The sequence below is a fragment of the Cydia strobilella genome, chromosome Z (genome assembly GCF_947568885.1).
Source record: "Cydia strobilella chromosome Z, ilCydStro3.1, whole genome shotgun sequence".
Taxonomy (NCBI): domain Eukaryota; kingdom Metazoa; phylum Arthropoda; class Insecta; order Lepidoptera; family Tortricidae; genus Cydia; species Cydia strobilella.
Window position 1 is genome coordinate 40,120,534 of NC_086068.1, and position 27,522 is coordinate 40,148,055.

At 34.9% G+C, this 27,522-nt stretch overlaps 2 protein-coding genes and 1 long non-coding RNA gene across 3 annotated transcripts in view; 1 reads left to right on the top strand and 2 right to left on the bottom strand.

Moving 5' to 3' along the window:
- LOC134754852 (serine/threonine-protein kinase polo) overlaps positions 1 to 27,522 on the bottom strand; it is a 466,060-nt gene that overhangs the window by 190,565 nt on the left and 247,973 nt on the right. The gene's annotated exons all lie outside the window — the stretch shown is intronic.
- On the bottom strand, positions 7,335 to 9,244 carry LOC134754093 (alpha/beta-tubulin-N-acetyltransferase 9). The gene is made up of 4 exons (XM_063690168.1): positions 9,085 to 9,244; positions 8,845 to 8,954; positions 8,706 to 8,762; positions 7,335 to 7,680 (listed from the first exon to the last, which is right to left on the bottom strand). The coding sequence occupies exons 1-4, from the start codon at positions 9,159 to 9,161 to the stop codon at positions 7,340 to 7,342; spliced, it is 585 nt and encodes a 194-aa protein (XP_063546238.1). The 5' UTR covers positions 9,162 to 9,244; the 3' UTR covers positions 7,335 to 7,339.
- LOC134754979 (uncharacterized) overlaps positions 26,558 to 27,522 on the top strand; it is a 31,950-nt gene continuing 30,985 nt past the window's right edge. Inside the window, exon 1 of the long non-coding RNA XR_010128996.1 lies at positions 26,558 to 26,966. This is a non-coding gene — a long non-coding RNA (uncharacterized LOC134754979). The remainder of the gene's footprint in view (positions 26,967 to 27,522) is intronic.

Genomic DNA, 27,522 nt, shown 5'->3' on the forward strand with positions numbered 1-27,522 from the left:
CAGAAAATGTGGCGTAAAGCCAGTGGACTGTAGTTGGTGTTTTAGCATATATTAATCCAATAGATTTAGGTGGGCTTACCGGATGGTTTTGTGGTCTGCTGCTGGCAGAGGCCTCTGCTGGAGGATGCCTGGTGTTATCCTTTCTTGGTGTATCCTTCCTTCGAGCACTTTAGAGGGTTTTTACTGAATATTATTTGCTTTCGCGTTAGGTTCTTATCACGTTTTTTATGACATTAAGCTAGGAACTAGAAACTTTTAACAAAGGTATTATATTAAAAAAAAACAAGAAAACTAATTTCAGCGTTATTAAATATTCATCCCCCAAAGAGGTGAAGAGGGGGTTGAAAGTTTGTATGGAGATCAAACATTTTATTGAATACGGGACTTGAATATTTGTATATAAAGGTATATTATTAGCATAGAAGAAAAGTAATTTTAGCGAATTTAAAAATTCACCCCTTAAAGGGGTTGAAAGTTTGTATAGGGTTCAAATTTTATTTTAAGCTAGAACTTCGTAAAAAGATAAATCATTAAAAGAGTAGAAAAGTGATTTTAGCGTTTTTGAAAATTCATACTCCAAGGTGGTGAAAAGGGGGTTGAAAGTTTGTATGAAGATCAAACATTTTTTTGAGTGCGGGATTTGAATCTTTGTTTAAGGCATATTATTAGAATACAAGAAAAGTAATTTTAGCGTTTTTTTAAATTCATCCCGTAAAGTGATTAAAAAGGGGTTGAAAATTTGTAGGGGTCCTAATTTTATTTTAAGCTAGGTACTTGAAACTATGTAGAAAGATATTTAATGAAAAGGGAAGAAAACTCAGCATTTTTGAAAATTCATCCCCCAAGGTGGTAAAAAAGAGGTTGAAAGTTTGTATGGAGATCAATCCTTTTTTTGCGTACAGGACTTCAGTCTTTGTATAAAGGCATATTTTTAGAATACAAGAAAAGTAATTTAAGCGTTTTTAAATATTCATCCCCTAAAAGGGTTAAAAAAGGGGTTGAAAGCTTGAATCCATTACAAATGCTTTGAAACTGCTTAGAAAGGCATTGTATAATATTACAAAAAAAAGTTATTTCAAGAGGATGTAGTTTATATGTAGTACAAGTTTTCGTTTAAGCTAGGAACATGAAACTTGGTAAAAGGGCATTATATTATAATAGACGAAAACTGATTGCACCGTGTAGTGCAGACTATACCAAAAAAATGTACTTTTAAGATGCTTTTTTAAGTGCAAATAATATTCAAGAGCTCTTTGAAAATGCACTTAAAAGGCAACTGTACTTATATACACGGTGGCTAAAAAATAAGTGCATTCCCGTTGCGTAGGTTTTGGGATTATACTGAGCAAGTTTTACTATGGGACCAATCTCGAAATCGCGAAAATTTTTTTAGCTGTTTCATACATTTTGGCTGGTCAATTTTCTATGGGAGAGTAAAATTATTTTTCGTAATTTCGTGGCTGGTCCCACAGTAAAAGTTGTTCAGTATAATCCCAAAACCTCCCTGGCAACGGGAAGGCACTAATTTTTTAGCCACCGTGTATAACTAATAAAACACTCAATGCAAACTCTACTAAGAAATAATGCACTTTAAGGTTGCTTTATTAAGTGAAAAAAAATGCACTTGTAAGACAACTGTTCTGACAAATGTGTTACAACGATTCTGTATAAACCTCTATAAGAATACATTATACTAAGTGTCAGTGTTCTTTTAGTACAAAATATCTTAAGACGATTCTCGCTGATTTGGCCTTGAGCGTCTGGGCATAAATGTACTCGCTTCACCCCGCACTCCGCTCACTGCGATCGTACGTGAATTTTGACTCGCGGCACGGCAACGAGGTTCAAAGAATATAATAAGATAGATAGATAGATAAAAAGTTTATTTGGATGCTGCAAAACACACAATTTTAGTGTAAAGTATAAGTAGAATAAGCCCAGAGGCGCGCCGATGGCGCTATACTCGTATTTGTGTATCTTTTGACTGCAAAGACTATTGCAGCTATTTTGTCCTTTTAGTAGATTATGCATTTAGTGGAGGTCGAAAATATAAGAAAAATATATTAATTAATAGTGCGTTTATAGTTTTTTTATCTCTTTAATAAATACATAAATAATGCCATTAATAGTTAACTTGTAAACTTAGTACTACATTTTTAGAATCGTTACCTTACTATTAAACTATCGTTTTTTTTTAGTAGTTGGTTGATAAATAAAATAGGTAATCAATTTCAAACTATTAGTTATATATAGTCGGAACTATTTTTTTTTTGTGACATAGTTTTTTCGTAAAAAACACAACTACATTTTGCTACTAGGTATTTTTGCCTATTTCTACAAAACGGCAATTCGAATAAAATTATCTTTAAACTAAAAAATGTTTTAACAGTTCTGTAAGTACAATGTAGCATTTAATTGAGCATTATTTAACATTTCCTGCGTAGGTAAAACAAAACAGGTGTGGCCGGCACCTAAAAACTACTTATTATGATTAAAATTTACAGCTTGTGGGTCTGCTAGAAGTACCTGAGAATTTTGATGATTGGTGAGTGAGTGTCAGTGACCAAAGTAAGCAACTTTGACGTGCAATAATTCTTAAACTACAAGTTTAAATGGAATGTTCTTGGGGATATATCTAAGCCATATTATGCCATATGTGTCACTAAATTCAGGGTTCTAGCTTTAGCCAACACAAAATTACAGGACGTTGAAAATGGCCTGAGTGGCTTTGAGAAAAGGATGGAACGGCCGTGCCTCTTTGTTTTAGCTCGACTTGGCGCTTTACACGCGCGACAGATTATCGCTCCGTCTGTGACGAGCTTAATAGTAAGTTTTTCCGTAAATAAAAATACGATAGGCCGTTTTGCTAGTTCTTAATCGATTAAAATTATTTTTAAACTACAAAAACTATTTTTTTTTAACAGGTACTATACATACATACAACGTAATAGGTAGCTTATGTTAAACCAATTATTAATTGTTTCGAGATGGAATGGAACTTTATTCAAAACGTAAAACTTAAATGACATAATATGTCGGTTAGAAAACATTTACTTATTTATTTCAAATGAAGTTTTCTCAAACATACGTATATTATAGTATAATATATACGGATATTATCATTACATTCATTGTAATAGACCGCAAAATACCGTGTTGCGCTCGCTAATGCGCGTCGCAACCAAATCAGCGCTCTGCAGTTATTTATTCTTTGGCCACAATAACTCCGATATTATAGCACTTTGCTTGTGCATAAGCGAACATAGTGCAAGGAAGGCACGGAGCGACGAGCGACACAGCCTCCTCGTCTCAAAGCTGGCACACGACTGCCGGCCACGCCATTTTCAGGCTGCATATGCATGAAACGTGGAAAAACGTTCGATTTCTTAAGAAAATATTTTTTGATTAACAAAAGCTATGTTGCATTTGTAGAACCTGTTAAAACATTTTTGTTAGTTTAAAAATAATTTTAATCGGTTAAGCCGTTTAGTAGTTATAAGCAAAGTTAGCCGCAAAACGGCCTGTCGTGTTATTTTTTTTTTTTCGGTGAAACTACAAATTTCAGGAAAAAAGTCAAATGTTACAATTGTTGTGCATAGAGTGAAGATGCATATATATTTTTTTCATAATTTTTTGTTGACTCATTTAGAAGTTATAAGCTCTAAAAAGTAACAGTTCTTGGCCAATAACTGCGCGAAGCGCCTTAAATCATGCTTTTATAAGATGTACTGTACTGTCATGGTCAAGACACATGTAAGTCTGCTGTAACACCTTAGTTCTTAAATCAGATATCCGTAAGAGAAAATTGCTAGTTGGGAATGCATGGCTGCTAGACTAACTGTCAATGTCTACATAATTTCTATAATAGTAATGGGAGAAGATCATATTTTCGCATAAGCATATATTATGTAAATTGTTATTAATTTTACATATAATAATATAACTTCGCTATGCCGTTTTGACACATGTATTTACTTATGGAACAGGTATCTGATGGAATGATGGAAACGTAACACGCTATTTAAGCTGCGACTGATAAAACAATACAAAACACTTGTAGCTATTAAATTACAGTTTGCAATTGCTATTTCAAAAGCCATTGCCAGCATAATTTGCTAAAAGTAACAAAAAAAAAAAACGCTTTAGAGGTAGCTAAAGAGGTAATCAAATCAAATATAATTACTAAATACAACAATAAATACCACTTGGTATTAAGAGACAATTCGCAGTAGCCAAAACTGATGTTGTTACGATAAAGATTATAGTAGCTTGGCGGAACAGGCTTTAGGTTACTTTTCGCTCATGTCCTCGCAGACATGGATATATTTGGTATCAGTACATTCAGTATGGTATGATGTCCTGAACACAAATATATGAGATGACAAGTGCGAAAGTGGTGGGGGTAGTTGCTGTGACGTCATAAAGTCGGCAGTACAGAGTTTTTTACTTTTTTCTTTAAACATACCATGTGGGGTACCAAATGAAAGGGCTTTGTGAGTAAATCACAAATATTTAACATACTGTAACATTTTCACTACTTGGTCTAGCAAATTATTAGAAAACGTTCCAAATTTTCACAATCCACAGTTGACTTTGAACTGCTCTAAATTGTTAAAAGTGTGTAGTTGTTGTTGTAAATTACTGAATGGATTATTTCAAAATAGCAAAATACATACCAAGTGACTGTCAATATCCTTTATATAATGTTAATAAATAATTAACCCGATATATCCAAAAATAAAAAAAGTACATCAAGTTGAATAACAATATAATTTCTGTTACATTAAACTGAAACTATTATTAAAACAAATAAAAAACCTGACTGTTTACATATACAGGGTGGCTAAAAAATAAGTGCATTCCCGTTGCCAGGGAGGTTTTGAGATTATACTGAGCAACTTTTACTATGAAACCAACCACGAAATCGCGAAAAATAAATTTGCCGTCCCATAGAAAATGGACCAGCCAAAATGTATGAAACTGCCAAATTTTTTTTCGCGATTTTGGGGTTAGTCCCATAGTAAAAGTTGCTGCGTATAATTCCGAAATCTCCCTGACAACGGGAATGCACCTATTTTTTAGCCACCGTGTATATTTGAAATGGTCTTTTCACTAGCTTTCATTTGGTACCCATATTGCTATACTTAGTAAGAAAAAAAAAACAATCCCCCCCCTTTTTTTTCATTAGCGGGCGCCATTTTCAAAATTTATATAGCCTTTGTCAAATTGTCACTACCATAATTCTCTTGAATTCAACCAGTGATATTTTTGAACGTTTTCTAATAATTTGTTAGACGAAGTAGTGAAAATGTTACAGTATGTTATATATTTGTGATTTACTCACAAAGCCCTTTCATTTGGTACCCCATATGGTATGATAAAAAAAAGTAAAAAACTTTGTACTGCGGACTTTATGACGTCACGCAACTACCCCCACCACTTTCGGGCTTGTCATCTATATATATAAACGTAAAAGTCCTGACTGACTGACTCACTTAAATCAACGCCCAGCCCAAACCGTTGGACCTAGAGAGCTGAATTTTTCACAGTGGGTAGATTTTATAACGTTAGTATCCACTAAGAAGGGGTTTTTCAAAATTCATCCCCCAAGGGGGTAAAATGGGGGTCCAAAGTTTGTGTGGGGTTCAAGTTTTATTTTTAGCTATGAATTCGAACCTTGGGTAAAAGATATATTATTAAAAAACAAGAAGACTAATTTCATCGTTTTTGAAAATTCATCCCCTAAGGTGGTGAAAAAGGGGTTTAAAGTTTGTATGGAGATCAAAAATTTTATCAAATGCGGGACTTAAAACTTTGTATATAGGCATATTATTAGAATACAGGAAAAGTAATTTCAGCGTTTTTAAAAATTCATCCCCTAAAAGGGTTAAAAAGGGGTTGAAAATTTGAAACCATTACAAAATATTAATGCTTAGAGACTTCTTAGAAAGGCATAATAAAAAGTACATCAAGTTGAATAACAATATAATTTTCTGTTACATTAAACTGAAACTATTATTAAAACAAATAAAAAACCTGACTGTTTACATATACAGGGTGGCAAAAATGTTTACAAAAAAAAAATATTTTGACGTTTTTGGAAATTTAACCCCTACGTGGTTTTTTTTCAGTTCGGGACTTGAAACTTCGTACTTTGTGAAAGATAAATTTCATGCGTTGTATAATTATTAACAAATGATTAACCGTCCCTACTGATATCTTTTGCTGCATAATGTTACAAATCCACGCGTACGAAGTCGCGGGCAACAGCTAGTCTCATATATTTGTGTTTAGGACATCACACTGAATGCACTGATACCAAATCTACCCATGTCCGAGACGACATGAGCGAAAATCAATTTCTAGAAAACTTCTAGACCAAAAACCGACGCTGTATTAAAGCACAATAGGACAAATTTGTTATTCATATGGTAAATTGTATGGAATATTTTTTGAGTTACATAGGTGCACATATTGTTATTACAAGCCAAGATAGATATAACTCCGTAATAGATGGATACAGTCTAAGAAAAAAACGTGCCTCGAAAATCACGAAAATTTGATTCTCGATCAGATGACGCCACTAGTTTTGGTCTACTCTCGTATAGAGGGCGTTGACGGTTTCGTTTGTTATTTATAATTTTAACGCATATCAGTGAAAGAACATGGGTCAAAATCATATAAAAATAATTAATGCAAATAAAAAAAACATTTATTCATGTTTACATACATTTTAACGTATTTTTATAAATCTTCATTTTTAGTTTTAAAGTATGTCGATAGATGGCAGTGAGTTTACAGTGGTTACAAAATTTACTATGACAGTACCGCTCTATCTTATTATATCCCTCTTTGTTACAAGCATAGTAAATATACACAATCTGCATAAACAAGCAATGCCAGATGTTACTTTAGGTATTTTTTGGAAGTTTAAAAACTAGTACATCCTATTAGCGTTTAACAAATTCTTACCCTATGAATTCAGGGTGTATGAATCTAGACTAGATAATGATAAAAATACAAAATAGATATGTAAATACCTATTATACAACATATTACACTCCAAAATGTGTAAAAAGAATACTTACAAAATAACAATGAATAAGAGTTAGCACTGGTAGCACCTTAACACTCTCCTTTAAAAAAATTACCTCACCCTGCAATTCTGTGAGTGCAACAGGGATGAATGATAATCTGTAAAACATTTTAACACCGTGCCACGCCACACCATATAACAATGCTAGTTATGCTAATGTGATGATACAAAACCTGACTGTAGAGGCTTGGCTTTGGAATAAAGTGGCTATTCTTTCAAGGAAAAAAAACACAGTACATCATGTTAATGGCGTTGTATTTGATACAAATATTGTTTCTGTAACCATTCAGTCCACTCCTCGCTTACAGCCTTTGCTAGTGTCACTTCTTCAAATACATCACTTCTAGATATTTCTTCAAACCCTAACTTTTGAAACATTGCAATACTTATTAAATTCTTCATTGATATTTTGGCTTCAAAATGTTTGAGGTTTATATCTTTGATTCCATACAATAACATGAGAATGACAGCTTCCCATCCTAGCCTTTTACCCCTGGCTGTCATTTCACCTATCATTATTTCTATTTCTCCTGTTGAAGAGTCCGAGTCTTTTATAAATATATTTGTGTCTCCAATCATTGCATCTGTAACAATTCGCGAGGCTATATTGGTATAGTTCTTTTTTTAGCATTAGAAAGAAGGTAGTGATCTTGATGTGTCTTTTTTTTTAAAACACTTGAAAAATATATCACAGCAAATATGTTACAATTATAAATCATATACGATCTACTACATTCTTTTGCTTTCATAAGTAATATAAACTAAATTTTGAAAAGCACTTTTCAATATTTCACATGTCAAGGTGAAAATCATCAAAATTGTTTACCTTTTTCAATACTAAAAAAACGAACTTTAGCAGTGGGGATTCATATCATAGGTTCCAAGGTTAGTCCCATATCTAAGTAACTATAGCAGTGGGGATTCATATCATAGGTTCCGTGGTTAGTCCCATATTTAAGTAACTATAGCAGTGGGGATTCATATCATAGGTTCCAAGGTTAGTCCCATATCTAAAAAAGGTTAACTGGAAGAGATCCCTTAAAGGATAAGTTCGCCTTTGTACAAATGATGCGTTTTTCTCGTGTTTTATGTTTATTTTTGTATAATAAAGAGTTTTACTACTACTACTAACTATAACAGTGGGGATTCATATCATAGGTTCCATGGTTAGTCCCATATTTAAGTAACTATAGCAGTGGGGATTCATATCATAGGTTCCAAGGTTAGTCCCATATCTAAGTAACACAATACTTTTACTCAATCTCTCAACCTTTTTACAAGCTTTTTATTAACTTGCAATGTACCTATGTAAGTATGTATGTACTTATGTCTGTGTGTGTGTGTTATGTCTTAATTTAATTTAACCATATATTATTATGTAATTTGTTTTAAATGATTTAACCTCATATGCAAATATTTTCTGGATTAAATAATTTCATTAATTCATTCATTCATTATGTAACTATATGTTTGTACGGGTCAAATCTTGCTAGTCAAATTTGACCCACTTCCCAACTTCCAATGAAGCTGAAAATTTGCATACACATGTAAGTCGGGTGACAATGCGATATTATGGTACCGTAGCACTGATCAGATAATAGAAACTTACATATTTCATCACCATCCTTGATGAATTGGACCTTATCCAGGATAATGAAAGTGCATTCTGCGGATGTAAAATGATCAGATTAATGGCACATTGTAAGAGGTTGAGCACAATGCAGTGAACCACATTAAGTAACGCTCACTATCTTCATCATCTCTCCAGGATTTTTGCATTTCATACTCTTGCTCCAGTGATAAAGGTTCTGATGCCGTGAGCATCTGAAGCTCTTCAGATTTCATCCATAAATGGTATCTGAAAGTTGTTAAGGGTTTTATAGTAAGCAAAAACGGCAAAAGTGCCTTCATAAATCATAAGAATACAATATGTGTTCAATTACTGTACAGCGTACAGCCACTTTTAAATATAAAAAATACCTACTTACTTTTCTACATGAAGCTCCCTATACGGCACTAATACGACATGTTCTCCAAGTATTTTTATATTACAGTTTAACTTCATTTTTCTGTTTGAATTTCAAGGACCAACCAATATAAAATATAATTGAAACAAAGTAATTCACGAGTTCACAACACATTAGCACAAATGAAAAAAAAAAACAGTGTGAATAGTGAATACCAATACCATTACTACCAAAGACAATATAAATGAATATCACCATCGGATCGAATCCTGTGGACCATGGAGACTATATACAGGAGCCAAATCTCTATGTATGAAAAGTGTCCATCAAAAAACAGTAATTAGGCGGCGCCACCATACACCGAAATACTACCAAAAACAACCTACGTAATTTGGTCGGGTTATTTGTTGGTTCATGTTATACTCATGTCCCAGAGCCTAACTAGCGCCACCGGAGAGATTAGGAACAATTATTTAAAGCTGAAAGCGGTCACTTTTGCAACAGTTCTGCCATAAGAGATTGGCGTCCTTTCTATACCATCCATACTGTGGACGAAACATAGATGCGGCCTACCGCGTGCACCCGTAAGGGATAGACATAGATGACGTCATAAACGTGGGGATAGCATATTGGTAAAAATTACCCCAATATTTGATATCACGTTGGGGCGAATGGGGCGATTACCCTGGAGGCAAAGTTAGCTTGTTTGACGGTATTAAAAAATTGTTAAATAAAATGTCAATGGGCCGTTCTTTTAAGGCGTATGAACAAAACTAAACATGTTTAGTAAAAAAAACGTAAAATAAAATGTATTATGGGTTTTAATTTAAAGAAATCACAAATCGCAATCACACCAATTAATGTACACCACATTTAATCTTCACAACATTTGGTTTTTTTTTGGAATTAGAAGTACGAAAAAACTTCGAGGTCAAAATTACCCATAAAATTATGATATTTTCATCTGGTATCCCTAACATGATTGTTATGCAGCTAAATTAAGAAGAAGTTTTAAAAATGGCTGACCTCACACTGTCGCGACATATCGCGAATCACCTACTATAAAAAACCTTCCTTCCGTTTCACACTGTCTATGGTAAGACTTCCTTCTGTTATATTATCTATGATAAAGGACGCTTTTTCCTGTTGCGACTGGTGTACAACTACTTGCTGTTATGAAAAAGTATTTCTTTGAGTGTGTCAATAAATATATAGTAAAGTACAAGACGCTACACTGCAAATTGAGAGCTAAGTATAATTAGTAAAAAAGATAATAATATAAGTCACAAGGGAAATAAAACAAATATGATTCCCTATGAAAGATTTGACGTTGATATACAAGTACATTATAGTTTCAATAAAATCGAATGATAAAGCCATGTACTAGCATAAGACGCCTTGTCTGCGGGAAGGCTGTCATGATAATCTTGCTTATATCAAATAAAGGAGTCTGGTTGTGGACAGACTCAAGTCAATATTTTACTGATTTCCTCTGGGTCGGGCGCTGTTGCGGTCGGAGGAAAAGCATGCCGGCCATAAGAACGCTCGACCAGAGATGCTGTTGCTAGCGCTGTCGGGGTCGAAGACATAAAGATTCGGTCGGTCTTGACAGCGTTAGATCAGAGATGCCTTGCGAGGTTTTGTCGGGTAAGGGGCATAGAAGTCCGCCGACTATAAGAAAGTTAATTCAATGGTGGTAACCTGCTCTGAGGAGAGGTTAATGATAATAGTTTCTGTTAGGAGCTAGCGCTACTCCTCATGGCTGACGAGCTATGAACAGACGATGTGTGGAGTCCAGCACAATAAATGGGACATTGTAACAAACAAGTTACTGTGTATATTACAATAATCAAATACATGAATGGGTCACGCACTACTAAGGTGCCTGATTGAGTCATGTACATACATAAACTGTTAATACATGTGCTTTGGTATAATAATAAATTCTGAGACATCTATAAATATAAAATCGTGATGTACTTAGTGACTATTGAGGAGTCAATGTGTACCTTTTACAATACAGGCCCAGCTGTTCTACTAATATGGTCATCACAAAGTACAAAGAGGAGCTCACATGGAGATTGCAGCCGTGGAAGTAAAATTATCAGGTATGAGTCATGTCCTTTTGCTACTGAACTGACACATATCGGCATAATAATAGAAGTAAATAGATTCCTTATTAGTGATGTTAAGATAGTTGAGTTACATCAGATGAATCTAGGCAAGATATACATTTTGTGGCTATCGTACTTTCCCCAGCGATGGGCACAAATTGGTGGAGATGCTGGGATCTTGGCAGCACTTTGGGGAAGGTGTTGTCAGGATTGCTGGTTGTAAAATTAAACTCAAAAATATAGTTTGATCATACTAAATACCATAATTTACTTAAAACTGTGTTTGAACAAAGGTGTCAGGTTCGGAGTCAGGGAGACGTGATTCATACGGCTGTTTTTATATAAGCTGTTAACTATTATTAACTCTTGTCTGTGCAAATAATAAAAATAAATATTATAGAAATTTTTCATGATTTAATAGGATGGTGGCACCATCTGTTGGCGGTAAGTGGAATCACAGGTGTCAGATCGATACAGTTGTGATCTTTTAATGAGATATAGTACTTGTATTTGAAAATCAACTTCATAAAAAACAATATAACTAAAATAAAATTTCTCTGTTATGATTTTAAGTGTTACTTATGACTAAATAAAGTTAATTAAATTAAAAGGAAGCGAAATGGTGAACGGAAATAGGTAAGGAAGTGTTGGTGATCAAATGAAGTCTTGGTCACTCCTATCTGTTATAAAATGTTCTCGAATGTGTTCATGTGATGAATAAATATATAACTTAATATTTTATACTACATGGTAATCGTTTAAAAGCTGATGATCATGTTCAAAACAATTGCAAAAGACACGGAACAAACGTAATGGTCTAAAGTCTCCTCCACACTCGGGAGCGTAGTCTGGAGAGGACTTACGACATTCACAATAAATCGCATACGATTTTGTTGAAATTGTGTCGTGCGTACAACCTTTACATAGAGAATGGACTCGTTCATTTGATCGATTGGTTCGATGGCGGTCGATTATGTGTTACGGCTATAAGAAATCTGACATCTCATACTAGCATTTCGGTGAGAGTAAGACGTTCAAGGAAAGAGTGAGACGACGCTCACAGCGAGCTTTAGCTCCATCCATCCATCGTAATTATATATCTATTGTCGTAAGTCGTCATGTCGTCAAGTTCAAGGAACGGAAAATTAAAATATAAGCAAGCTTCTTTATTAGTAAACGGATTTAATTAATTCTTAAGGAAAATTATGGTGAAAGGCAAGAGTATCCAGAAATAAGTGAATAGCGGTTCTGGTAAGAGATTGTGAAATATATTCAATTGTACATGTGAGTAAAATTCACAAAGATTATTGTTGGAATAATGGCGGATGTTTATTTACGCTTTATAAGAGTTTCCAAGTTACTAACCTAGTAAGTGGGTTGTATTATACCCATTTACACTCTTTATGTATACTTCTAACATTAAAACAAGGAATTTATTTATTCATAATCCTAAAAGGAACTTATACGACAAACTGGACTTGTAGTCGATGGTTTACATAAATATTATGCCGGTATGGGTTTAACATTGAAATCATTAACCAATATCATGCAATTATGAATGAAATTGTACATTAGGGAATTTCTTTGTTGTTTCTTAGGAATCAGCAAGATTGGTCGTTGTATTTCTTAGCAACAAGAAAGCTAACTTTAAAAACGAGGAATTTCATCTTTACATAATTCCAGGTATGTGACGACTAATGTAAATGACTTAATAGTGATGAGTATGCATTTATAAAAAAAAGAGAGAAGTAAATAATGCTTAAATAAGTACTTACAATACTTACATACATTTGATAGAAGAGTGATGTTGTAAAGTTCATTTTCTTTCTTTAACGTTTAAATACTGCTATACTTACATAGCACAGTTATGTTGCAGGTATGAGTATCATGAAATAACATTGAAAGGCTAGTTAAATTTTAAACTTTATGCTATTGATAACAAACGCTTACTAATTCCTATACCTAGAGTAAATTTTGTCATGACTTACTATGAACAATGAACTCATGATAATACCTCATCAAAATTACTTACAATTATGATCAAAATTAAAATATAATGGTTCATTTATGAATGTTGTTAACGTTAACCATGAAACTGTTTTATGAGTACCCTTATTTAAATACTCACAATTCTTGTTAAGTAATAACAACATGTATTGGTAAAATTTTCAGAATAGTCTCTAAAATGGAAGAAATTTTACTTATAAGATTAACCAAATTTGCCAACAATGTTGAAAGGTTGACAAAAAATGCCCAAGCTCTGTGTGAGCAACGTCCATGGACCAGTGTCGAATTAGAAGAAAGTAATGTTGTTGCTTCAAAGTTACAATCCATTATTAATAGATTTAGCTCTGACTTATATCAGTATTTTAACATATCACAAGATCCTAATGCCGATGAAATATCCAATTTGACCACGTCCCAGTTAGAGGGAGAGGAGATCTTAGCAGAAATCAATGCACGCATTGCACAATTTAATAAAGAGAATAAAGGCGGTGAAATAAATATTCCAGCAAAGCGAAGCAAATTGCCCGAACTCAATTTACAAATTTTCAAAGGAGACGTATTGAGCTGGTTCCCATTTTGGGACCAATTTCAATCGACCATAGGTCGTCGTGACTTATGTAATGTGGACAAATTATTATATTTGAAAGCTTCCTTGGAAGGGGAGCCCAAAGTTATGATTGACGGTTTGGAAACAACCAATAATAGTTATCAAATTGCTGTCGACATTCTTAAGGAAAGATATGGTAAACAGGAGCAAATAGTAGACGCTCACTATGCAACACTTAACAAAATTAAGCCAGCGCTTAAATTCGAAGACTGCCGTAAGACTCTAGATGAGATTGAAAGACATCTCAGAGTGCTGCAATCCTTCGGAGAAGATATCAACCATAATCATTTAAGATTTTCAATAATGGAGAAATTTCCAGAAGACATTGTGTATGAAGTTAAATTAAAAGGAGCTACAGAATCCATTCAAGACTTGAGAAGTCAGCTTAAGGTAGTCATATCAGCAAGGGAAGAAGCAAAGGGTTATAAAGAAAAGGATAAAACAGAAGAAAATAAATATACCACAGAAGTTTTACATGTCAGAGATATGAAAAAGAAAAGGACTTTCAATAAACTCAAATTTCAACACAATAAGAACTTTAAGAAATTTAATAAGAACCAATCTAGTACGGTAGCATTTACTGGAAGTACAGGAACGTTTACCCCAAAGAAGAGACCCTATGAGACTAAGAAAGAAGACGATGAAACCCAATCAGATCTAAAGAAAAGAAAGTTACAATGTATCTTTTGTCAAAATAGTCATTATAATGACCAGTGTACTGAATATAAAACTGTTGAAGACAGAAAGAAACGATTAAAGGGTCACTGTTTCTGTTGTTTATGGAAAGGACATAAACAAGCTAATTGTCGAAAAGGAAATCTCATCTGTGTTCACTGTAAAACAAGAGGAAAACATAATAGAGCATTATGCCCCAAGATGTTCTCATCACATACTAACATTAAACCAGTTAACACATTACATGTACATGGAGAAGGTTCAACTGTTTTACAAACAGCAGTCATTGATGCTGTCGGAAGAAACAGAGTTATTAAAAAATGTCGTCTACTATTAGACTGTGGATCACAAAGAAGCTATGTAACAAAGAAAGTTGCCAAGGAATTAGAATTGGCTGTGGAAGAAGAGGATCATCTCTTCGTGTTTACCTTTGGATCAGACAAACCGAAAGAAATAAAAAGCGACCTAGTTAGGATATGTTTAAAAACAAAGGATGACAAATTAAAAATACTCTTTGCAAATGTTGTACCGGTGATTACACAAGGCGTTTCTTATCCAAGAAAAGAATTATTAAAACATGTTAACAGATATGATCAAAATATCGTCTTGGCCGATGACAATTCTTTGTCCGAACGGGTAGACATTTTAATTGGGAATGATTACTATTATTCACTTATGCGTACTGAGAAAATAGAACTCGAAGAAAACTTGTATCTTGTGGACTCTGTATTCGGATGGATCCTCTCTGGCAAACCGAATGAAGGAAAGAATGATGAGCTGACGGTTCTCACATATTTCCAAACTTCCTATGGAAATAAACTGAATAAGCCCGATCCACCTTTAGATATGGGTAGTGTTAAGAATTTATGGGAATTGGAATCTATTGGAATAACAGATTCGCCAAATTCTAATAGGGATGAAGAAGCTATAAAAACATTTAATGAAACGACAGTGGTCGAAGATAATAGGTATGTAGTAAGTTGGCCATGGAATGAATATCCTCCAGACTTACCTTCAAACTTCGGTTTAGCTTACGGTCGTTTGGTAAGTCTATTGAATAGAATGGATAAGGAAACATTAGTGGTTTACGAACAAACACTAAAGGATCAGGTAGATAAAGGTGTGATAGAAATTGTCCCTAACAATGTTGAAGTGGATCATCCAGTACATTTTCTGGCCCATCATGGAATTTCGGCACCCGGGAAAGCTCTTAGGATCGTATACGATGCTTCTGCAAAAGTAAAAGACAATAAAAGCTTAAATGAATGTCTATATAGAGGTCCAATAATGTTAGAAGATCTAACAGGACTTTTAATCAAATTTAGATGTCACAAGATTGGAATGACAGCAGATGTCGAAAAGGCATTTTTACAGGTGGGACTGCATGACAAAGATAGGGATGTTACTCGATTCCTGTGGATTAAGGACATATCTAAACCAGCCACAAAGGAAAATCTAATAATTTATAGGTTCACACGAGTACCTTTTGGCATAATTTCTTCACCGTACTTACTGAATGCGACGATACGACATCATTTAATGAATTCCGATTCAGAACACATGAGAAAATTAGCAAACGACATCTATGTTGACAATTTGCTTACCGGAGCAAATAACATTCAGGAAGCTACACAAATATACGAGGATTGTAAATCAACATTTAAGCAAATCTCAATGAACATTCGTGAATGGAATTCAAACTGCAAGGATCTGAAAAATATCATCACCGACTGTAATAAAGATGATACAGTAAAAACATTAGGATTAGACTGGAATCTGAATAAAGATACACTGCAGATGAAAGTAAAGCTCAAGAATAATGCATTTACCAAAAGAGGATTGTTGAAGACAATAGCGTCAATTTATGACCCATGCGGATTTGCAGCACCCATAGTCTTACCGGCAAAGCTGCTTTTACAATCTTTGTGGAAAGAAAATAAGAAATGGGATTCACCTGTGTCAAATGAAGTAACGGAAAAATGGGAAATTATCTTGAAAGATCTTGACACAGTGAAAGATATATGTCTACCAAGACTTATGTCGAACAACAAAGATTGTGAACTTCATTGTTTCACAGACGCTTCAGTCGTGGCATATTCAGCAGTGGTTTATTTATTACAAGAAAACAATTTAAAGTTTGTAATTGGAAAATCCAGACTAACTCCTATAAAAGATCAAGAAAACTTGAAAATAGCACGATTGGAATTACTAGGAGTTGTCATTGGAAATAGATTACTACAATATGTGGCGAAATATCTCCCAATAAAGGTAACTAAGCAAGTGCTATGGTGTGACAGTCAAATCGTATTAAGCTGGTACAAATCGAATAAGCTGTTAGTACCGTTTGTAGCACGAAGGATAGAAGAAATCAAACGTAATAAAGATTTGGATATGAGGTACATTCCATCTACATTAAATCCAGCGGATGTGGCAACGAGGCCTCTCAAGTCAAAAGAAGAATTAACCAAATGGCTAAACGGTCCAGCATTTTTGTTACAAGATCCAACTACGTGGCCAAGTTCACCCGTAGTAGAGAATACTCTTTTGACGCGGGAGGGTCTCTCGAATCATAACACACAAGCATCTGAAGAGAAGATTACAGAATTAGCAAGTGAAAAGGAAATAGTTACATCAAATAAAGAAGACATAATGACAGAAATATCAGATAAAGATCATCTTGCACAAACGAATATAAATAATAAAATAAAGTCAGAAGTACAAGAGATAATAAAAGTCCAAAAACAATACTTCCCGGAGGAAAGTGGTGGCAAAAGAACACACCTCACTAGAAACTTAGGACTATTTACCGACATAGATAGAGTACTTAGATCTGAAGGACGTTTGACACATTCAGACTTGTCATATGAAACAAAACATCCAATCTTATTACCTAAAAATTGTGAATTTACCAATAAGGTCATAAAAAGAATACATGAAGAAAATTATCATGTAGGAGTACCACATACATTAAGTAAAGTGAGACAACGGTTTTGGATTCCACAAGGTAGAGCACAAGTTCAGAAAATCATAAATAAATGTCCACAATGTGTAAAACACGGAGGAGGAGCTTACACTTTACCCAACACACCTGCTTTACCTCCAGAGAGAGTAAAATATGAGACACCTTTTACTTATGTTGGAATGGATTACTTCGGACCTATGGTAGTCAAATCAGATAAAAGTCAAGAAAAACGTTGGGTCTGTTTATTCACTTGTTTAGTGGTACGTGCCATTCACCTTGAGATAGTAAAAGATATGTCTACGGATGAATGTTCTTTGGCGTTTCGAAGATTTGTTGCAGCTAGAGGAACTCCTTCAATAATAGTGTCGGATAATGCACTTCAATTTAAACTACTGTCGGAAGTAGTGACTGGAATTAATTCATCATCAAAAGGAGTACAATGGAAATTTATTCCTCAATTAGCACCCTGGCATGGGGGAGTGTATGAACGCTTAGTAGCGATAGTGAAACATTGTCTTAAGCGAACCCTTGAAAAACATTTACTAGGAGACAATCAGCTGTTAACAATCATCAAAGAAGTACAGGCCATAGTAAATACTAGACCTTTGACTTATGTAGGAAATGATCAAGGACATATTTTAAAACCGGCGGATTTTCTGACACCTGGAAGGTGTATTAATATTGACAATTTAGAAGAAAGGATCTCATCTTCAAGTACCTCTACTAAGCAACAACTGTTAGAAGGTTGGAAGAGAGGTGAAATGATTATGAATGAATATAAAGACATGTTTATAAATCAATACCTACTGAGTTTAAGAGAACGATATAATCATTCACCAAAACAAGCTAGAGTAAAAGCAAAAATTGCGCCATGCATTGGTGACATTGTACAGATCAAAGGAGAAAGTAAAAACAGGGGAAATTGGAAAGTGGGTCGTATAACAGAGCTACTTAAAGGAATAGACGGATTATGTAAAGTAGCAAAAGTAAAAGTGGGTGAGGCAATATTCACAAGGTCTATTGCACATTTGTATCCCCTAGAAGCAGAAGAGTCTCTGTTATCTGAAGACCTCATGAAAGATCAATCGTGTATCAAACAATCGTTAAACTCACCATATGGTAGCAATAACCTAGATCAAGAATTGTCATTAAAAATAAGAGAACCTATGATTTCATCAAAGAATGAAATAGATAGAGCTATAATTAACGAAATGGATGTAACGAAGCATAAAGAAGTAATGGACGATACAGAGAGGCATGAGGACATAGATATGTTAAATGATGATGAAATAATGGATGGTTCAGATGAGATAAGCCACATGGACATCTCAGATGAAATGATAGAAAGTCCAACAGAAGTAAACGAAGTGATGGAAGACCATGAGCAAAAGGAAATACAGGAAGAGTCGATGACTGGAAAGGGAAACCATAAGAGGGCAGCGGCGGTTCAAGCAATGAAAAGAATAAAAGATTGGACGCGCCACTTAATGCTCACCTTAACTCAACATTAATTTTCCTCGACGGGTGTGTCGCGACATATCGCGAATCACCTACTATAAAAAACCTTCCTTCCGTTTCACACTGTCTATGGTAAGACTTCCTTCTGTTATATTATCTATGATAAAGGACGCTTTTTCCTGTTGCGACTGGTGTACAACTACTTGCTGTTATGAAAAAGTATTTCTTTGAGTGTGTCAATAAATATATAGTAAAGTACAAGACGCTACACTGCAAATTGAGAGCTAAGTATAATTAGTAAAAAAGATAATAATATAAGTCACAAGGGAAATAAAACAAATATGATTCCCTATGAAAGATTTGACGTTGATATACAAGTACATTATAGTTTCAATAAAATCGAATGATAAAGCCATGTACTAGCATAAGACGCCTTGTCTGCGGGAAGGCTGTCATGATAATCTTGCTTATATCAAATAAAGGAGTCTGGTTGTGGACAGACTCAAGTCAATATTTTACTGATTTCCTCTGGGTCGGGCGCTGTTGCGGTCGGAGGAAAAGCATGCCGGCCATAAGAACGCTCGACCAGAGATGCTGTTGCTAGCGCTGTCGGGGTCGAAGACATAAAGATTCGGTCGGTCTTGACAGCGTTAGATCAGAGATGCCTTGCGAGGTTTTGTCGGGTAAGGGGCATAGAAGTCCGCCGACTATAAGAAAGTTAATTCAATGGTGGTAACCTGCTCTGAGGAGAGGTTAATGATAATAGTTTCTGTTAGGAGCTAGCGCTACTCCTCATGGCTGACGAGCTATGAACAGACGATGTGTGGAGTCCAGCACAATAAATGGGACATTGTAACAAACAAGTTACTGTGTATATTACAATAATCAAATACATGAATGGGTCACGCACTACTAAGGTGCCTGATTGAGTCATGTACATACATAAACTGTTAATACATGTGCTTTGGTATAATAATAAATTCTGAGACATCTATAAATATAAAATCGTGATGTACTTAGTGACTATTGAGGAGTCAATGTGTACCTTTTACAATACAGGCCCAGCTGTTCTACTAATATGGTCATCACAAAGTACAAAGAGGAGCTCACATGGAGATTGCAGCCGTGGAAGTAAAATTATCAGGTATGAGTCATGTCCTTTTGCTACTGAACTGACACATATCGGCATAATAATAGAAGTAAATAGATTCCTTATTAGTGATGTTAAGATAGTTGAGTTACATCAGATGAATCTAGGCAAGATATACATTTTGTGGCTATCGTACTTTCCCCAGCGATGGGCACACACACTCCTACCTACCTACGTAATTTGGGCGGATAATTTTACAAAATATGTTTTGTTAATTTGCGTAAATAATTGTGATATTTTTATTGAAATCGTTTGATTCTACATTGCTTTGAGTGTAACGTAATTTTACGATGTTATTCTCACATATTGCGTTAAGAGGAAGGTGTAAAATACCGTACTTACGTGTGAAAGGTTATGATCTCATATTTTTGCTCAGAGCGGGTATTACAGCCGATTACAGAACAATTCACCATTATTTTATCAAACTTCAAGCATTCAAAACGCTAACCATCACTATATTTCATAAGAGAAAGCACAATTTCATACAAAACAACAATAATTAAACAAGCAAGGAACAAACATGACATGTCACGTACTTATTTGTTTGCCACAACCTCGGTTGTGGCAGCGGTGGAAAAGTGAAACTATGACAAGGACAAACAATAACAGCGCTTTCTCTGCTACTCCTACTGAAAGCTACATAAGACTATCCCGTTCGGTCGTTTTCCCCCACCCATCATGACCGATCCAGTTATACTAGATTCATGGGACGAAAAGAAGTATGGATGGTATAGAAAGGATGCCAATCTCATGGCAGAATTGTTCAGTGTTGCCAACTCGGAATTTGAAAAATGCTAGACATGTCTAAATTATGCCAGAATTGTGCTAAATAATTTTGGAATGTGCAAAAAAAATGCTAAACAATATATTGGTACGTAACTAAAAAATGAGGATCTTCCACTTAAATCAAACGATGCTGTTTTTGAAAATTTTACACAGTCAAACCAAGCTAACTTTGCCCCGACTTGGTTAGCTAATGTCAAATTTCTTTAGCCCCCTTTGTGGGCCTTTGAAATGTGACGTTTGTAGTGACTCCACATTGTAGCATTTGTAGCTGTCGATGCATTGCCATACCATAGATAACACAAAACAGATTAGTGATTGTCTAGACGAGACAATTTTGCGCACAATCTGATTAGATTGACAATTTAATTGGTAACGCGTATGAAAAAAAGAAACGCAAGGACATTGTCTTGCCGGTTTCACTATGTAATTGTGTATTTTAATTTAATTTATTATCAAAGTGACAATTGTTTTTTCTCGTCGAAAACTACAACTACAACATAATAACAATATTTCACCGTTTTAAGCAAATTTTTGACTGTGTCACTATTAAGGTCCACGTATACAAAAATACAAAAGCCAGGTGGTTAAGAGGCCTTATTCCCTGGAGCGTTCATCGATTTCACGAAATAACACTCAATAGATGGCGTTGACGCGCGGTACGCGAGCGCCGGCAACTATAACGCGTTTTGAATTTTGAACGTAGAGAAGAATAATCTTGATCGTTGTCGATTTCAATAGCAAGTAACATTAATTTTATTGTTATAGCCACTCTTTTATTTTATTTTATATGCATGGTAGTAGTAATTTCAGTTTATTATGTTAAGAAAATATACATACTTGTACCCAGAGAGATGAGAGCTGCAGATTTGGTTTTAATGTAAACTATAAGTACCTAAACGGTTGGCATCTTGGCTAGGCACCCTGGTCATCTGCAAAGCGAAACACATACGAAACGCGTTTCTATTACCCATTACAGTGGCCAGCTATAGATTTGGTTTTAATGTAAACTATAGGTACCTAAACCTGGGTGCCTAGCCAAGATGCCAGTCGTTCGTTCTGCAGCGAACGATAGGGTAATCTCTCTCTATCACTCTTCCATATTAGTGCGACAGAGACGGTTGCTTCTCGTTTGCTACGGAGCGTAAACAGTTGGCATCTTGGCTAGGCACCCTGGTCATCTGCAAAGCGAAACACATACGGAACGCGTTTCTATTACACATTACAGTAGCCAGCTATAGATTTGGTATTAATGTAAACTATAGGTACCTAAACCTGGGTGCCTAGCCAAGATGCCAGTCGTTCGTTCCGCAGCGAACGATAGGGTAATCTCTCTCTATCACTCTTCCATATTAGTGCGACAGAGACGGTTGCGTTTCGTTCGCTACGGAGCGTAAACAGTTGGCATCTTGGCTAGGCACCCTGGTCATCTGCAAAGTGAAACACATACGGAACGCGTTTTTATTACCCATTACTGTGGCCAGCTAGAGATTTGGTTTTAATGTAAACTATAGGTACCTAAACGTTTGGCATTTTGGCTAGGCACCCTGGTCATCTGGAAAGCGAAAGACATAAGGAACGCGTTTCTACTATCCATTTTAGAGGCTAGCTACAGATTTGGTTTTAATGTAAATTATATTATAGATACCTAAACGGTTGGCATCTTGGCTAGGCACCTTGGTCATCTGGAAAGGGAGACATATTTTTAACCAAAGAATAGAAAGATTTAATCATTTATTGTTCATTGATGTAGAAAAAAATGAGTATGCGTACCTTCTTGACTGCAACAAAAATTTGACATGATTACTGTATGTTTAAAAATAAATGTGGTCGCATAAACAATAATGGAATAAGAACTATTTTCGGAGATGTTTCTAGCCTCCTGAAGTATGTAATTGAAGGAAGTAAGTGTTCCTTTCGTGACCAACTTAAGCAAAGATAATACCGAAAGAATTTTTGATAATAATTGTAGCAATAATGTTTAGAATAGCCGTCTGACGAAGATAAATCAAAGCATGACTTATAAATTAATTCACTAAAATATACAAGGCTTTTCACATAAGAAACTAGAAGTTGAATTATGTATGGACAGATTTCAATATGATTTTGTTTGTTTGACTGAGCACTGGCAGAATCCTTTTGAAATTTTGACGTTAAATTATAAAAATTATTCTCTGGGAAGTTCGTTTTGCCGACAGATCTCTACTCATGGTGGCTCACTTATATTAGTTCGAAATACTATTAAATTTAGGCAGCGTAGTGATATAGTTAAAATGTCGGTAGAGCGAATAATAGAATTGTCTTGTGTGGAACTGGATGAATTCATAATAGTGAGCGTGTACAGGCCACCGAATGACCCACATTTTAGTACTTTTTAATCTGTTATGGAAGATGTATTGACAAAAATTAGTAAGGCAAATAAACATATAGTAATATGTGGTGATTTTAATGTAAACATTTTATACGACAATGCATTGACATGTAAACTTTTAAATTTATTTAATTCATTTAATCTTGAGAATGTTTTTCGAGAGCCCACAAGGGTAACATCCTCTACAGCTTCTTGTTTGGATAACGTATTTGTGAATTGTCAAATATCGGACCAAAAAATTGTAAATATTATACAGTCAGATCATACTGGCCAAGAAGTTGCGTTACCGTATAATAATAAGTCGTTACTTGCTGAAATTGAAATCCAAACTCGTCCCATTACGGAGCATCGTTTACAAAAAATTAACGAAAAGGTATACTACCAATTAGTACATCAGCCCACAAACGTGTCAGAACGTGGATGTTGTAATGATATGTACGGTCAATTATTCTCAAAAGTAGTCGTGGAATTTGAAAACAGCTTTCCGATCAAAGTAATAAAAGCAAAACAAACGTTTAAATTCAGCGATTGGGCGACTCCAGGGATTCGTAAAAGCAGGGAAAGAATGTTTGAATTGTATGAATTAAAGAACTTACTTCAAACAGAAAGCTGCTCCGAGTATGTCAAAATGTACTCAAAAACATATAAAAAAGTATGTAGGGCAGCGAAATCTAATTATATTAAAAATAAAATTAAAGTATCTCAAGACAAAATAAAAGCAACTTGGGACATTATTAGACAAGAAACGGGAAAGACAAAACCGCCTCATAAAGATATTGTCCTTAATTCGTCCAATGGATTAATCAGTACAAACTTAGAGGTAGCTCAAGCATTTGAAACATTCTTCACAAATATTCCAATCGCAACAACTAAATCGTTAAACTCCTCTCCTTGTAGGGCTATCACCATGTTAAATGCTCATGTAGCTAAGTGTGGGAATAAATTTAAATTTGAATACATTGATTCTAAGGTTATTATAAAAACATTTAAACAAATAAAAGTTAAATCTACAGAAGATTTGTGGGGGATGTCTGTGAAAGCCTGCACTGCTATTATAGTTACTATTGCACCTTATTTAAGTTAGATATTTAATAAATGTATAGATAAAGGCACGTTTCCTGACCTGATGAAAGAAAGCAGAGTGATACCTTTGTACAAAGCTGGTGACGCCAAAGATGCCGGTAACTTTAGACCTATCTCTATTTTGCCTGTACTCAGCAAAATTTTCGAGAAAGTTATGCTAACACAACTTCTTAGTCATTTCAATAGAAATAAATTGTTTCATAAACAGCAGTACGGTTTTACTAAGGGTCGATCCACTACGGATGCTGGCGTAAGTTTAATTAAACATATCTTTGAGGCATAGGAAGGGAAAAAAGACGCTATTGGCATTTTCTGTGACTTAACAAAAGCCTTCGACTGTGTGAATCATGAGACACTGCTATCAAAATTAAATTACTACGGGGTTGAAGGACAGGATCTAGAATTAATAAAGTCATACCTGGTGGGTAGAAGTCATACAGTAACCGTAAATGGAATTATGTCTAAAGGGTCTCAGGTTAAGATCGGTGTCCCACAAGGATCGATATTAGGCCCCCTTTTATTTCTCATTTACGTGTATGACCTTCCATTTATGGCGGAGCAGTTTTCTAAAATTGTCTTATTTGCTGATGACACGTCACTTATATTTTATGTCAACAGAGATTCCGAAGACATTGCCAGTATAAATCATGCTCTAGAACAAGTACATGAATGGTTTACTGCTAATAACTTAGTTTTAAATGCAAAAAAAAACTAAATTTGTACACTTTAAGCTACCTAACGTCAAACAATGCATACAAGGATTGTCCGTTAATAACGAGGTATTAGATATTACCCAAAAAACATTTTTTTTAGGAATAACGATAGATTCTAGTTTACAATGGGGTCCTCACATTGTGGCACTGTCAAAAAGATTGAGCTCAGCTGTATATGCAGTAAAGAAAATTAGGGAGCTAACCGATGAAGATACTGCAAAGATGGTCTACTTTTGTTATTTTCATAGCTTAATGTGTTACGGGCTATTACTTTGGGGCATAGCTGCTGATGTTGAGACTATTTTTATCTTACAAAAACGAGCAATACGTTCGATTTATGGCTTAAAAAAGCCGTCAGTCTGTAAGGGAATTGTTTAAAACAATAAATATTATGACATTGCCTAGTCAATTTATATATGACAATATAATGTATGTGAGAAAGAATCTTTTACAGTTTCGGAATAAAGTGATGTACACAATTTTAATACTAGGAATAAGAATAATTTATTAGATATAAGAACTAGGCTAAGCAAATTACAAAAATCATTTTTGGGGCTCTGTACACGTTGCTACAATAAGATACCCGATCATATTGTGAATATGACAGAAAACAAGTTCAAAACTATAATAAAAGATACTTTAATAAAGAAAGGCTATTACAGAGAAGACGATTATTTAACAGACAAACACGTATGGTCGGATACCTTATCTGTACAGCTAAGCGTGGCATAAAAGTTATAATTTTATAGACCTATATATTATCTAATTTTAATAGACCTATATATACAATGTCAACTATTTTTAATTATTCTCTACAATTTTTTTTTTACTTTCAAAAAGTGTTCTGTATGAATCTATTTTGAATAAAAATATTATGATTATGATTATGATTATAGACATACGGAACCCGTTTCTACTACCCATTCAGAGGCCAGCTACAGATTTGGTTTTAATGTAAACTATAGGTACCTAATCGGTTGGCATCTTGGCTAGGCACCCTGGTCATCTAGAAAGCGAAAGACATAAGGAACGCGTTTCTACGACCCATTTTAGAGGCCAGCTACAGATTTGGTTTTAATGTAAATTATATTATGGATACCTAAACGGTTGGCATCTTGGTTAGGCACCTTGGTCATCTGGAAAGGGAAAGACATACGGAACCCGTTTTTATTACCCATTCAGAGGCCAGCTATAGATTTGGTTTTAATGTAAACTATAGGTACCTAAACGGTTGGCATCTTGGCTAGGCACCCTGAACAGACCCGATCACCTAGGCGAAAAAATTTAATATTCGTGCTATAAAATGTACCTATGATTACATTGATCACCTAAGGATCAAGATTTTCTAATCCCAGTATACACCACTTTTCGGAACTAGCTCGCTGGTTACGAACGCAACAAACGCCTGACGATCGAGCACAGGTCCATCCCCTAAGCGCGCCCGGCGGAGACTTAAATTTACGGTAAAATAGGTCCTATAGTTATGTTTTTTTTAATGGGTTCACATAAAGTTAAAATTTGCTATAATGTTATTTTGAGGGCAAAATATAAGTATAATTTGCGATAAAAAATTATTATGCGACCCTGTTTTCACCGAAAAAATGAAGAAAACTCGGAAGGGTTTTTATCAATCTTTTTAAATGAAACTTTGATTTTCAATCATTTCAGCCCCTCGTACAAGATATGGTGAATTGAATTGTAGTCATTCATGTACCAAATGATTCTTGTTTACTGCAAAATTGGCAACCGAAACGACACTTCTCACTGCAAATTTTGAAAAATACTCCCAAGAAAACTCATTTATTTTAGGTTTAAAAAGAGAAAATGAAAACTGTAACTATTTCAGCCGCTAGTTTAGGAAATGATTATTTAAGAACGTTAACGGTTTTTGAATAAATACTAATAGTTACGTCGTAATGTTGAATGAAAAAGGAGGCATTTTGCAAAATACGCTCGTTTGTAGGAATAAGGACTCTTAAGGTCTGACAGTCTGCACCGACGTACCGACCTTACAACAAATGTCATGTGATTTTAAATAACTGATGGCTATCACCTAGCACCACCTGGCACTAAGGTCGCGGTGCGGTGCGGTAGTCTGTTACGGCTTATAATAGGGGATATTACTGCAATGTTCTGCCACCAGAGTGAAGCACTAGCCTTTATAGTAAACCATAGAGTAACTTATACATACTGTAAACCTTACATACCAAAACTTATACATACCGGGAAACACGAATCCGAAATTTCGCTATCAGCCTTTTTATCGTTCAAATATGCAAGAGTGACAGAGATGGTAGATAACGAAATTTCGATTTTCTTGTTTCGCGATAGACCCTCATATCGTGGTACTGGCGCCACCTACGCAGAGTTTCGCGTAATATTCCCTATTTCTCGTATGTATATTATTTCCTTTAGCCTCTATCCACACTCGTGCCAAGTAGGTTTCAAACCTGGCTTAGGGACATAATTCACTTCATTCACTAAATTGTGCTAAAAATTATGCCAGATGCCAAATGGAAAATATCGATGCCAAAGG